This window comes from Lonchura striata, chromosome 5 (genome assembly GCF_046129695.1).
Source record: "Lonchura striata isolate bLonStr1 chromosome 5, bLonStr1.mat, whole genome shotgun sequence".
In the NCBI taxonomy this organism is placed as follows: Eukaryota; Metazoa; Chordata; class Aves; order Passeriformes; family Estrildidae; genus Lonchura; species Lonchura striata.
In genome coordinates, this window is record NC_134607.1 from 35,358,628 (window position 1) to 35,373,608 (window position 14,981).

The following is a 14,981-nucleotide window of genomic DNA, read 5'->3' on the forward strand; positions in this document are numbered from 1 at the left end:
ATAATGTCTGAAATGAATGTTGCGCTGAAAAACAACAGGTTGGGACTAGATTTCTTTGGATTAGGCAAGAGAAACTAGGCAGGAGTATACAAACTATATGAAAGCTTATTACAAGAGAATGGTGATTGTTCTACACATCCACTGGGAATAGAATATGGATGCATCAGTTTTATTTGCAGAAATGAAAAAAAAGTTTAAATGGGATGTAAGGAAAAAAGCTGTTAAGACTTTAGTGTAGCACAAGTGAGAAATACCTCTAGTGTCCTAAACTCCCTTCATCAGAGGCTTCCAAGAAATGTTTTTAGACACTGTTAAAGCTCAGACTGCTGAACTGGAAGTTCTCTAGAAGTTTCATCCAATCATGTAATTATGTGTTTTCACAAGATTTGTATGTGCATTTTGGGATAATATCTTTCAGTGTTAGCCTTATTTATACAAGTGATTATGCAAAGTAATGTCCAGAAAAGTTAGAAGTTAATATTACTAAAGAAACACAATAATTTTTTTGTCCTTTCCAAACAATGTGTAAGGTAGGAGTTCAGTATGAATTAACCTTTTTTAATTTACATCTAAATGTACTACAAAAAAAAAATTGTGGTTCTGCTTTAAGACATTATAGAAATTAGTATCAGCTTTAAAAAGATGTGATACATGTAAAAAAAAAAAAAATTTCGTCACAGATTTTGTAACAAGACTTGCATATGCAATACATTGAACAATTTAAAAATCATTTTGATGCATTATGAATTACCTGTAAAAGAATAAGTAAGTGAGGACATTCTCAATTTTGGTAAATATTTATAGAGCCAAACAATATGAAGTATATGTAACAATCAAATTTCTAGTGAAAATGTGTGCAAGAAGGTTTATTTTGAAAGGAAAATTCCTACTCCCAGTGTCATACCCAATTAAATTCTCCAGGTAATGACCCCATTTGCATAGAGAGCTGAACCCACAAGTGGGAATTTTAATGGGCACAGCACCTGAGTACATTAATTGAGAGTGACACTACTTGAACTAGTTTTGTGCTTACCCCACTGAAAATTCTACTCATATTATTTTTAATGTCAAGCTACAAGTCAAATTTCAAGATGATGGATTTGTTCTTTTTTAAGCATTGAATTTGAATAAAAGGCGGCTTTAATTCTGTTATGCATTGCATAGCTTTAACTAATATGTAGTTCTGATTCTCACCATTGCTTCATTTTTTCAGTGATTGGAATTTAATTTTATTCATTAATTTGCAAATAATTAGATAGAAAATAATGCCTTCTGCAGCTAAATTGCTTCTGGATTGCTGCTTAATGTACTTTAACCAGAATATGTGTTACAGTTAAGCTGACATAATAGTTTACCAAAATGTAATTGTGTAAATATGTCTAATTACTCCTTCTGAAGAAACAAGAGTGAATATAAAATTTCAGTCATGGATACCTTAATTTTCTTAGACTTAACCCCATGAAAGCTTGGTAGTTGCAAAGCATATTACTGAGGCAGAGACAGCAGTTGTCAAGAGTAGTGGGATCCTTGTAACACATTTCCCTTTATCCTTCACACACTACTTCTAATGACCTTGAAGTTATTGTGGATTCTAAACCACTGCTGTTAGTCTACATTAAATATGTAATCAAGTTGTCCTCCTCACGTGAAGAAACAGACAAATGGAGTTGCATTTCCTAGGGAGGAAAGAAATACTGCCTTGTTTAATATATTTATTCTTCCCAGCTTCTCTTAATTAGTCCTCAGTAACTGAAGGTAGCTCAGAATCAAAAAACTAGCATATATATATACATACACACACACACACACAAACATACACATGCAACCAGAGACATATATTGCCACTCTCTCAAATGTGTTAGTTTGCAACTAACATGCTAGTTTTATCCTTGCAAGCAGAGCTATTTTGAATATTGTCAGTTTGCAAAACTCTGCAGAATTCATCTTGATAGAACTTCTGGTGCTTTGAGTGAGAAAAAAAAAATCAATTAATTTTCAAATATTTCAATACTATTGAGCTTCAGTTATTTAGAAGCTAAGTCTAAAGTTCCAAAGACATCACTTTTACAAGTCTCTTTGACTAGAAGTTGCATATAGCAGAGAACACAGAAAATATGAAGAAACAACTTACAATGCAACATGTATCTTGGTATTGTCCCAGACTTCCATAATGAAGACACTTCCAATTCTCTTTGAACCACAATTTAAAAGCAAAACAAAACCAAACATACTACCTTGCAAAAAAGCTAAGGAAACAAAGGTGGGCACTGTGGATCTGGTGCCTCAAAAAGTAGGATTGTAACATGAAATATATTGGACTACAGCATATTCACAGTGTGGTCACTTTGTGCAACTTGGAGATGAGACAGATTTCTGAATCCTACATCAGTGATTGAAGAGGAATTGTGCAGTGCTTGGGCACCAATTACATACCCTACTGAGATGACATAAAAAGCCCCAATTATAGTGGAGTACTTTGTCAGTTAAAATAGCATACGCATACCAGAATAAAAATCAGTAAGGCACTATTAAATGTATAAAAGGTTTTATACAGTCTTTCATCTTACATTCCATTTTTATGAGTACTGAATGGTAATGTATTAACAATTGCTATAATATGCATATATAAAATAAGAAAACAGGATTGTACACAGTGTTTTATGAAGTGTTTTGAACTGATAGGAGAATTGGAATTGTTCGACCTGGAAAAAAAGAGCTTTTGGGTGGCCTAACTGCAGCCTTCCAGTTACCTGAAGGAAGCCTAAAAGGAAAATGGAGCAAGACTATTTACAAGGTCATGCAGTGATGAATGGGCTTTAAGCTTAAAGAGGGGATATTTAGATTACTCCTAATGTAAGGGTGATGAGGCACAAGAACAGGTTGTCCAGCTGCAGATGCCCCACCCCTGGAAGGGCTCAAAGCCTGGTTGGATGGGGTTCTGAGCAACCTGATCTAGTTGAAGTTGTCCCTGCCCATGGCAAGTGAGCTGGAACTGTATGATGCTTAAGGCCCCTACCTACCCAAGCTATTCTATGAACCTATGATTAAAAACCATAAAGTCATTAAGAGCATCTAATCTAATTAAACATCTGCCTGTTTTGCATAATAACTCAGAGAACATTCTTTCCAACTATAGTAGAAATAGCCATCATATTAAAGATTTCTAAAGGAGAGAAAACCCATCCTTTTATGACACTAGCACCAAAGCACTGGTAAACAGCATAAGCAAGTGTTTAAAAGTAGATTAAACTTTGTACAAGCAAACAACTGCACATTAAAGTGCACTGAGCACACTCAAGAAGTACATCTTGGAAGTGAGTGCAGTGTATTATTTTTATTGAACTTCATTGTTAAAAATGAATTAAGGTTTCCCTGCTCTCTTTAGAAGTGCTAAGAGCTGGCAAAAGGTTTGGAAAGTAAGGGAAAACACAAGATTAACATCTGTAGGATTCTAGAGCTACTACTGTTGCCATCAACACAATATGGAGTTTTCCAGTATGTGATGTATGCAAAGACTAAGACAAGACACTAGGGAGATATTTGTCTAATGTTTAACTTAATTTTAGTGCCAAGAGTAGGATTTCAGATACATCATTCATTCTATGATCTGTTACCTTTAGAAAGTTACAAGACTGGAGACAATAAAAGCTTTAACATGGAGATACATCAATACAACTAGCACTGCCCTCCAATATACATAAAATATTGCAACCATTAAGATAATGTGAAAAAACGACTAAGTGTGTGAAGAGGTCAGAAAAATTTCTCATTTAGAATATTATAAAATCAGTGATTCATCTAAGTCAAAACACAGTTCTTAACATGAGAACTACAACTGAAATAGAGCCATTACTCAATACGAAAGCTCCTGAAAGTTCCTGATGCTTCTTCACAGGAGCCAATTTTTTTCTAGAAATCTTATGTATTATGGTTACTGGCTAAATCAAATAAAATAGGTGTCAAACTATGCTATTGTTCTATGTGTCGATCAGTTCTTTTACTGAAACAATTATTTTGGTGCACAGTCTTTATGCAAGACTTCATGATACACATTCAAACACAATTTCTGACAGTTTATCATCTTTCCTCTGTAATGTCCATAGAAGCAATTTTTTTTACCGTCTGTGGGGGCACAGATGTAGGAAAATTAATGCAAAAGACTGTAGACATGCAGTTTCTGTAGTTTTAAAGTAGTATAAGGATATTCACACTTAGCTTAAGCCAACAGGGAAAAAAAAAATCATATGAATACTAAGAGCTGATTACACTCTTCGTTCAGCTTGTTTTTAGTAAACTGAAGACTTGTTGTGGGTGTATTAAAATAACTCTCATTTTGATAAAATGTAATCATTACTGTAATTTCACTTAATTAATCAAATTCCACCAAGTAATGAATTTTCCCTCTTAATGACAAACTTTTTTACTGCTGGAGGTTCATGTTAGCACAGCTTCTAGTGCCTGAGTTGGCTGAGCTCCACTTGTAACACAACTTGTACACCGGCTCACCCTCTGGCACCCAAAGACCAACACCTTTAGGAAGAGTTAAAGCAGAAGAAAAAACACAAAAAGACATTAAACTATTCTTCAAAGGAGTAACAAGGCAAGACTAGAAGGTGATATCCAAAAGCTTCAAAATAAAGATCTTTATTTCAAAATAGTGTTTGCAAGTAGCACATCCAATTGATATAAAATACAAACAGCATGTGTTTCAAATGGGCTAGTTTGCAGAAGTATAAACTGAAACACTGTACAAGTTCACAAGAACTATGATAAAATAGAAATTAAGTTCTAATGTTTTCGTTTTATTTAAACTCTATCTTTTCACATTTGACTTCTGATTCTGCTTTTTTTATTACAAAAGGTGTTTACAAGACTGATTATAGAGTGAAAATTACAGAACAGAATTTAAGGATATAAATATAGAAAGGAATTCCTTAAACTACATGCTAATATTCTCTGCTACAAAGATACATTTTTCAAAAGTGCTAATACCTCTATGACAAACAGTAGCAGATTACATTTAAATGTCAAACAAAATAACACAATTTTTTTTCAATTGTCTGTAATACTTTGATACTTCTAATCATTATGAGGTTTAATAACACTATTTTCACTTCCTAGTATTTCACAAATAAAGTGGGAAAAGACATATCTGTGTGTGTATGTCCATGTGTGTGAGAAAAAGTATATACATGTATTCATGAACAAAGTCCTAGTAATTATTGTTTTTATAATTTCAATAAATCAAAAATCCACTAAATTCCAGTAAGTAGAAACAAGGGCTTGTGCAGGACAAACTCCATATATAACTTTTACACAGGAGAATAACTCCCTAGATTGGTAATTTTTTTATTTTTTAAACCATATCAACCTGTGGTAAAAGTAATTTTTAGTAAGATCTAGCATTCACGAAAAGCATGATACACAAATGTGCATTTTCCAAGCACAGAACTGGACCTGCTCCAACAGGGCATGGATACTGGGGCAGAACAAGAGACTGGGACTCATCTTCCCTGTCCCAAAAGCACAATCAGACAAGGAAAAGCCATAATTCACCTCTTTATGACCAGAAGGACATGAGGAAAGACAGTTCATGGTGCTGTCTATCCCCAGAGGACATGTTCCCACAACCACGGTGTCAACCACAGACCTACAATGGACAAAGTACTGTCTAGACTTTTTCCAAGGTGCATTGAGTCCCAGTGTGATGCCCCCAATTTCCCCAGAGGCATTATGCCTTACAAAGACAAAATGCCTCCAGGCAATGCCACTCAACCAAGGCACCTCTTCCCCCTTCCCAATGTGGTTCAGCCTTTTAGGAGTCATAATTGAGCCCCATGAGCCTGATTCTGAGCACTGGGAATTTATCTATTTAACTATATTATTCCTTATTAGCCTGCCTATTACCATAATATTTTTGTGCTCTCTAACAGGAATTTAACCAATATAAATTCTGACATGAACGGAAATGCACTTAGTTCATGCAATACAGATCAGAATTTGGCCCAATATGTGGAAAAAATAAACCCCAAACATAATAAGAATAATACTTGTAGCAACTATCAAAAAAACAGATTAGGAAACCCTCTGAGGTTGAATCTGCATTGCATCAGAATACACCACAATATTGCATACACTAAGGCAAAATGTAACACTTCCCAGTTCCCTAGCACAGTTAAGGATTCGGCTTCAGTGATTACTTGCAGTAGTAGGCACTACTCGTCAGTGTTCACAAGAAGAAGCTTTGGTTAATATCAGACCATTTGTTGACTTAGCTTCACACTCCTGTGATCTTTAACTTGTCACATTTGCATAAACTGAATTCACTATAGTAGAAAGAGACATTTATTGTTATTGACTATTGATGACTTGTAACAAGGACTGAATTTAGGAGATCTGCAAATCTACACTCTACAAGTGGAGTACCTGGAGTGCAAACAGGAAAGTTTAAGTATGTGAGATCAAGATGTATGGGTGGTTTACACAGAACAGTTTGTGTGCTACAGACATTCAGGGTAGAAATTAGCAGATGGTAAAGAAAATGAGTAGTCTGATTCCCTAAGTCTGAGAATGCCACAAACCTATTTATGTGTTCCATAATTATAATTACAAAAGAGAGATATTTCTTGGAAATCTTTAATGGTGTAGGGAATATACAGTTAGGTCCAACAGATCCTAACTGTATTTTTCAAACATTTTAAATACCAATCCTTTTATTTTTAAAGCACATGTTTTTTAAATTATCTTTTCTTTCACAGTTATTTAAAAATAACATTTAAAATGTATCTGAGAATAAACACTTTTTCCACTTGCTTTTTGCATTTAATGATAGAATTCTTTGATCAAATCAGTTTAATTTTGTTTCTATACCCTGTTTAAATTCTGCTACCCTCTGTAGAACTTTCTTATACCATAAAGAAATAAATACTAAGTTATGTGACATTGGCTCCAAAGCCACAAACACTGACCAGGCCACTTCATGTACTGGTTTAGATTCTTGAGTTAACTTCTAACAATTTTCCTCTTATAGTAAATTTTTGAAGTATCATTAATCTATTAGTTTGTTACTCTAAGGATATATTTCACGTCTACACAGATTTCCAAAGTCTCTTTCTAAGACAAAGCATTTCAAGTAATAGTAGTACTGAACTAAAATGATAAGGTGTCTATTCTGACTTGATTGATGACAAAGAAATCCTGGTACTCTTCTAGCCTAGGGCAAAACTTATATTTGACAAGATTGTCAGATAATCTCAGCAATGGAAAATACCAGGAATTGCTCTCTAATCAATGAGATATTCAAAACAAAAGACATATTGCCAACATGACCACTGTAGCAAAACCAATGGCAGATTTCTGTTGCTGGCTTTGAATTAAGAGCAAAGTTGCTTTCAACCCAAATAGAGAGAAAGAGATATCTTGATTTTCAGAATGCCTGTAAATGCATGTTATGCATGGAGGCATTTGAGTGTTTAAACATTAAAGTAGGTAAAGGCAAATACTTAAGGTTTGCCTTGCAGTCTGTTCTCTGACCAAAAACTATCACTCGATTCAAATGGGAATTTTGCCTTCATAAGGCCTACAGCATCAGGCCTATAACTCACTTTCAATAAAGTCTTCCACTTGCAAAGCCAAAGGAAGCTGGAATGTAGCTTTAGTTTCACATACAAAACTATACAATTTGTGTTAGAATACAGATTTGAGGATTGCTTTTTTTAAAAAAATATTTATATAAAGGGAATTAACAGTGCAAGTGTGAAAATCTTACCTTGTCTTTCTTCAAATGTATTTAAAGAAAAGCTCTCCAGTTTTATAGAGAATAAAAAAGAAAGGGATAAATATTTCATGATGGGAAGCAGATCCCACAGCATTCCATGCAGATCTCCAAGCAATCTGAAGATTCACAACACGCATCCATTATGCCACAGTCCATATCACACGGGCAGTTACAGTCATCCCCCATCTCGTCCCCGCAGCAACAGCAGCAGGCTTCCGATGTGCAGATGCCACAGGATGCTTGTCCCAGAACAATGTTACAGAGGGTGAGAAATTCACAGAACAAGCAAGCCAGGATACAGTGAACACAGCAATCTTCATATGCAAGTTCAGTAGCATGTCAGAAACAAACAAAACAATAAAAAAAAAAAAAAGGCAAAGAAGATAAAAGAAAAACATTAATATATCATTCTAAATCCAGATACATCACAATGTCAAATAAGGAGCTGAATTAAAACAGTTCAGAGTAGACATAATATACCACCAAAAAAAAAAAAAAAGCTTCCTATCTTCATGGGCACTTTTGCAGCTCAGCTCGTCTCCAACTCCATGCAAGTTTCCTGTCACCACTTCACTTCATACAAATCCCAAATACTAGACTGCTCAGAGCTGCTTAGATCAATCTCCTTAGTCATTTATTATGTAAAATATCCATATCTATTATCTTCACTTATACATTCTTACACAAACTGATAAAGAAATAATAATAAACCCAACTAATGAGGGAAACTTCCTAAAATTAATTCCAGCCCTTCCCAGTTAATCTTGCCCTTCTGAAATGGTTTTGTTTACTCAATACATGTGAAGAAAAATAAAGGAGTTGTCTAAACATTGTTGCTTTCTTTATTGTTTTTTTTGCACGCATTAAAACCAGCTTAATAGCATGTTAAATGCATTTCTTACTTTGAACAATATGTATAATATTCAGTAAAAATAGAGAATTTTCTCTTTCATTTCTACACAAATCTACTAAAGAATTGCCATTCTTTTAATGTACTGCTTCAATCTTCAAGAGTTCTTAACTACACCTGAACATCAATATCAGCTTTTAGAAGTACTACTAAGTTATATAGATAATTAAAGTGTCCCACAAATTATCTGCAAAAAATACAGCACCCAAAGAGTAAATATATGGAATAACTTCAAAAAATAATTAATCCATGAGACATGACAGAAAAACAAGGATTGGAACTAAATATGTGCCAGTGAAAAGGAGACTGCAGGATTGAGGGATATACTGTATTTTACATAATATGTATAAATTAATACATATAAACATATTTAATTTGTAAGAGGCAGTGAATAGCCATTCAGAAACAAAACAAAAACTTAAAAATATACATTGTGTTCAGGATAGAGAAATACTTTCCTGTCATAGCATCAGCTTTCATTCTTTTTACTGCCTGCAAACTTTGAACTCCTTAGCCACAGACAGTTTAAGATTGGGAAAATGTTTCTTGTATTAAAAAGCTTCTATTCCCAAAGACATAATGTCACTAAATAAATGACCTTCATAGGAAACACAGAAGATATGTAAAAAAAAGCTGGAGAATATCAGTTCACTGAAGAGGACCAAAGCCAGACTGATAGCGATTAATTAGCTGGTTGTCATGGAGATGGTGTTAAATATGCTCAGGTAAAATCTCCTTTCAGATTTTTTTTTTTAATATGAAGGAAAAAGATAAAGAAGCCAAGAGTTCTATCTAAGAAACCTTCACATTTGAGGGACTAAGGTTTTAGTATATCACATCTTTAAAATAGAGCTTAAAGAAGCTAATAAAACAACAAATATTGTTCTACAATTTTTTTTTTTTATATACACCATAATTAAACTTCGTGTGTATACACACTGTAAATGAGATGTCCAAAAAAATCTTGCCTGCTTCAGGCACGGATATGTAAAATTGCAGGAAGAGGAATACACATTCACAGACATTATAATATGTTTCTATGATGGGCAAGTGTTGCTGTTGAGGCAGGACAGGAGCTAAAGAACTCCATTTCAGAAGGCTAGATGATGTGAACACTAGCTACGTTATTTCAAATACATCACTCTTTTATAGAGAGCATCGTGCAGACTAATTTCATTGGTCTTAAAAGTAAAAACACCTCACCCATCGGTGTGCAGTGAATGATGCACGGTGGCAGAACATATCTATAAACAATGTGAACAACAAGAGAGATAGAGAATTATTTACATTCCTTTGCAACTCTTTCCCAGGCTCTAGCCTGGTTAGAAACTCTCCTTTATCTCTGACTGAACTGAAAATACCCATAGGCAAGGAACAGAATTTGTAGGTTAAGAAACAGAGACTGCACCCAGAAAGCATTTTCTGTACCCATAAAAGGACATTTCCCTCCTAATCTAAAAAACCCACCTAACCAAGACTTACAACAAGAGGCCACATTGATTTAAATGAACGTATTTCAAAAGTAAAAGCTATGAAAAATGGTCCAAGACACAGTAAGAAATTTTGGCCATTAGTATTATTATGGAAACTCTGCAGAGGGACCTCTTTTCCATTTCTTCTTCAATGACTGAAACACTAAAAGGATTTACCTCCTCTTTACATTTATTTCCTTCTCCCCAGATGGCAATCCTAATATTCGATTCAAAAAGTCTTTATATAAAAATTTAACTTAACCTCCACAAACAATTAACAGAAAGTAGAGACACCCTTTAGTGCGCTCTTCATTCTTGCAATGACTCGTTTGTAAAACAAACATAAACTTTGATCTACATTTCAAGGACAAACCTGAAATAATCATGCTTTTATGTTCTTCATGTTATTGACTTTTAATAGCTATCCAGGTAGCTATTATTTAACACATGTCAAAGCATGCTGTTACCTAGTCCTACCTGACTTGTTGAATTCAGAATCATGACTCTAAAGGATTGTAGTACAGTTGGATAAAATGGGTGGCGGAATAATTTCTTCCATGTGTGACCCCTATTTCTTGGCTTCTGATCTACAGATGCAATTATAGGAAAAAGATACAGTTGCACTGTATTTTTGTAGTAATAACAAATTGCCCTGCCACACAAAACGCATCCTTCTCTAGTATCTACATTCCTAGAGCAACCTGTCAGTTCCACAGAAAACATTATACAGCTAAAACCAACTGCTGTTATGATAAGTAAATACAGCTATGAAGGTGCTATACAAAGTTCACTTCAAAAGAGATGACCACAGGTTTTTCATTACCATGTTAGAGACCACCGCAATATATTTTGTTGCTTGCACAAGACACTCCAGTTATTTTTTCCTGCTTATTAGACCAAGGAGACTATTTAAAATTACATATTATTCTAAATTTCAAAACTTATTAAGAATTAAGAATAACATTAGATTAACATTAATTAGATGTTAAGATTAACATTAAGAATTAAGACTATATTTAACTCTCACTCTTTAATCTTACCCCATCAAAATCTGATTTTTTTTTTTTTTGCAGGGGATTGAGGAATGGATCACTTTAATCCAACTAGAACTAAACATATTTTATGTATTTGTAAATTTGGTGATTTTAATGTCTGACAATGTGTTTTCTGGAAACTTTGAGAATATTCTAGTCTTTTCTAATAAGGAAATGATACAGTAATACCAGTTATAACACTGGTGCCAGCTTAAAATTATCTATTTCTTTAAGCTGCTTTGTTTGTTTGAGAATTAGAGGGTCTCATTCTTCTTTTCCAATTAGATATAGTAACATAATCAAGAGTTAGGGGCACATCTTTATTGTGGACAGAACTCCATTAGTCTTGACATTCATGATGCACTACTGTTGATAGTAAGTTAAGTCTGAGGTTTAAGTTTCCATTAAAACAATTTCACTCTCCGCTGAAGATTTAAGTTTCATCACATCATACAGACAAATCATTAACAAAGATAAACTTTTTCTTAGGACTTCCACACAACACCCACACCAGCCTCAAATTTCCATTGTTTTTCAATTCTTATATTACACTTTTCTTTAATTGAGAAATGCTGCACTAGAGACTCTCACTACATAAAAGTGAACACTGCCAAGAGGCATACTTAAAAAAAAAAATCCAAACCAGTACATCTACCTTAGTTCTTTTACCAAATGCTTCTGACTTCATCAAAACACACTATCACATTTGTTGACTAGATCCAAGCTCCCATAAGCTATGCTAAATGGTATAAATTACAACAGTCTTGATCTGTAGGCAGTGCTAGTACATTTTATTACACCAACTCATGTTTGGGGAAAAAAGGTGAGCTTTCAGATACCCAAGTTTATCTTAAATTATTCCTTCATTTTGTCTGGGATGAAAGTTAGATCTGAAGTTAAAACAGTCATCCCATCTGACATTTTTAAAAATCAGCATAAGTGAATGTGTTTGTTTAGTCCTTTGGCACATCCACAAAAGGCACAGATTTGTTAGGGAACTTTATCAAAACTGTTAAACAATGCCAAGGCAAATAGAACCAAACCAATATGTTTCAAGTTTTTGCTGCTTTATATCATACACACACACCCAACCATGTGCTGATTTAACCAAAAACTGGATACAGTACATGTAACATGTACTTTAGCTGGGTTTTCAGTGTTAGCACAGACAAGATCCAGACAAGAAATAGGCCTAAGATCCCTTCAAATTGTTTACACAGTTATAAAAGCCCAGAAGTCTACATTTCTAACTTAGCCCAGTTATAGCAGCTACACTCATTTAATGAAAAGAAACAATATCAAAATTAAACTATTTTGTTTGTCCATGCCTTTAAACATTTGCATGTGCACACCTCTTTTTACTCCTTAAACTTCTGCATACAGATATTACCATGGTATCTAATTTCTTTCAGATACTGAAATATACATTTATTTTATTTCAATTTACCTTGTATCATCTCCTTTTCATTTTTATGAAAAGGTGCAGCTCTACTTAAAAAACAGATTTTGAGAGCAGTATCAACCATCAATTAGAAGAGAACTATCAACCAACTATCAACCATATAGGTTGATAGTAATAGGAAATGCAGAAGGTGAACTGAAAAATGCACAGAGAAATGCATGTGCAGGCTGCTATGTGTTGCTTTTGTAATGTTTGACACTAACCTGCCACAAACTCACTCAAAAAGCTTTCATACCAAGCAGGCTGGTCACATACGATAAAAGTTTTTCATGTCTATAGTGGTAAATAAGCTCACTCACAGGATGGTGACCTTGGTCAGCTTCTTACTGACTATATTTACCAAGCTGAGAACACTCAAAACACATCTCCAGGCACTCTACTGTCTCACAGAGAGAATCAAAAAGGGCAAAGCCACAATCAAAGTGACAGCTGAGGTCTTCAGCAGGGGTTTACTGCAGAGGGCCCCCGCAGAGCCCTGAACAGAAGCCCCAGCAGGTGCTACAGGCGTCCCGCAGCCGGGCAGCGCGGGCTGGCAGCGGCTGGGATGAACACACAGCGCCAGCAGCTGAGAGCCCGCGGCTGGAGCGGCACAGCACCAGCCAGAATCCAGCCCAGCACAGGCTCCTCAAGGGCTGCAGAGGAGGGGAGCACAATTCCTGAGCAGCGGCAACGCGCTGTCACACCTCCCGCTGCTCCTGCAACGGCTCCTGCACGGGGCTCATGGGCAGCCTCTGCAACCCACCATTTATCTTTAGAGAAAAATCACTGCACCCAGGAAAATGTTCACAGGAAAATAAGAAAAGGCTGAAAGGACAAACTGGCATGTCGTAAGGAGTGTGGTTATTTATAAGTGGAAGAGTGACATTTATTAAGACAGGAGAAAACATAGTTAAAAAGCCTAGTATATGTGATATTTCACCATTTAAAATAAAAATTATCATCTCTGTTGAACAAGAAAATGAAAATGTTGTCTGAACAGGCAAATCTCACTGAACACATGGAAATTTTCATCAAAGCTTATATTCTAAGCCCTCAATAAAGACATAACCTCAGGAGTAAAATGCTCCATTTCAAACATATATATATACTAAGAAATCTGCTAATTTCCAATACCTAAGACTTCCCTAGAATATGAAGCCTTTATTCCACTGCTCACCAACTGCTAATACTGAGACAAGTTAGGTCTAGCTAGACTATGTCCTTATGCTGTTGAATAGATACTGTTGAAATACCCTTTTTCTGTTACAGACCCTGTTTTCCACTCAGTCCTGTTAAAAAACATGTAAATTACTTTTCAAGACTTCTGAGAAAAAAAAAAAAAAGTAAACTATACTTAAAACACATCACTCTTCAAACTGCATTCTTAAAAAGCACACATTTGACAATATGATAATGTTATTTGCCCACTGCCTGATTGACAACTGCATTCTGATACAATCTTGTCTAACAAAAACCCCTGTTTAGCACTTCATGCTCAGCCACAAATCCACTTTGAACCAATTTCTAAAACATAACAAATAAAATTTCAGCTAAAGTAGAGAGATTGCAGGATACTAAAAAGTAGCTGCCTAAATACTACTTAATGCTACGCAATGGATTTCAGAAGTGTATGTATGTTTAAACAAAACGTCAGGTTGAGAGACGGCAACGTTAGGCTATTGATACACACTCTTACTGAATTTCAGTAAATAATACCAGTCAAATGACCGAACAGTATATAAAAGAAAACTTACTGCTGCTCTGGTGTCCCTCAAGAGGAAAAAACACAATCCTATAGCAAATCATAGCCACTAAAGGAAAGCTTCCTGGAAATCATTTTTCCTATATAAAGTTATATAAACCAAAGTAAAATACTCCTACTTCAAATAGAAGTCTGGTAGCATGCTAAGACAACTACTCATTACTTTCCATGTATATGCACCTAGTGGCTCTTAAGACCCTGGCTTAACACAAAGGCTACTTGTTGGACTTGCTTCATCTTAGCAAGACAGTTAAGCCACCAGTATCACTTAGGATTTTCCAATAAGTTAATGTGGTCAGCAGCATGAGATAAGGAAGTTAAATAGTGTCCACCAGCCCCATGCTTTGATTCAAAATCTAGTACAGGAAGGGGGAGAGGGACAGGGATGTCTCATTCAAATGTACCCTGAAATGTTGAATTTTAAACACTAGATCTATAAAAAAACACCCACACTTTCTTTCAGTGAAATAGTTCATCGCATCTCTAAGCTCAGCACCCCAAGAAGCAGAGTCTAGAAAGTTGAGGAAGGTTGCTTCAGGCTTTGCTTCTGGGAAAGCAGAAATGCTAACTCCAATGTGGTGGCAA

At 35.1% G+C, this 14,981-nt stretch overlaps 1 protein-coding gene across 5 annotated transcripts in view; it reads right to left on the minus strand.

Moving 5' to 3' along the window:
• Positions 1-14,981, minus strand: part of MDFIC (MyoD family inhibitor domain containing) — a 61,520-nt gene that overhangs the window by 5,374 nt on the left and 41,165 nt on the right. For 3 of the 5 annotated variants that reach the window (XM_021545241.2, XM_077783443.1, XM_077783442.1), the window contains exon 5: positions 4,615-8,091. In XM_021545241.2, the coding sequence (XP_021400916.2) occupies positions 7,844-8,091 (248 nt within the window). In that variant the 3' untranslated portion in view covers positions 4,615-7,843. Of the gene's footprint in view, positions 1-4,614; positions 8,092-9,890; positions 9,932-14,981 lie in introns of those variants that run through there. The other 2 variants (XM_077783444.1, XR_013340014.1) reach the window with 2 other exon arrangements.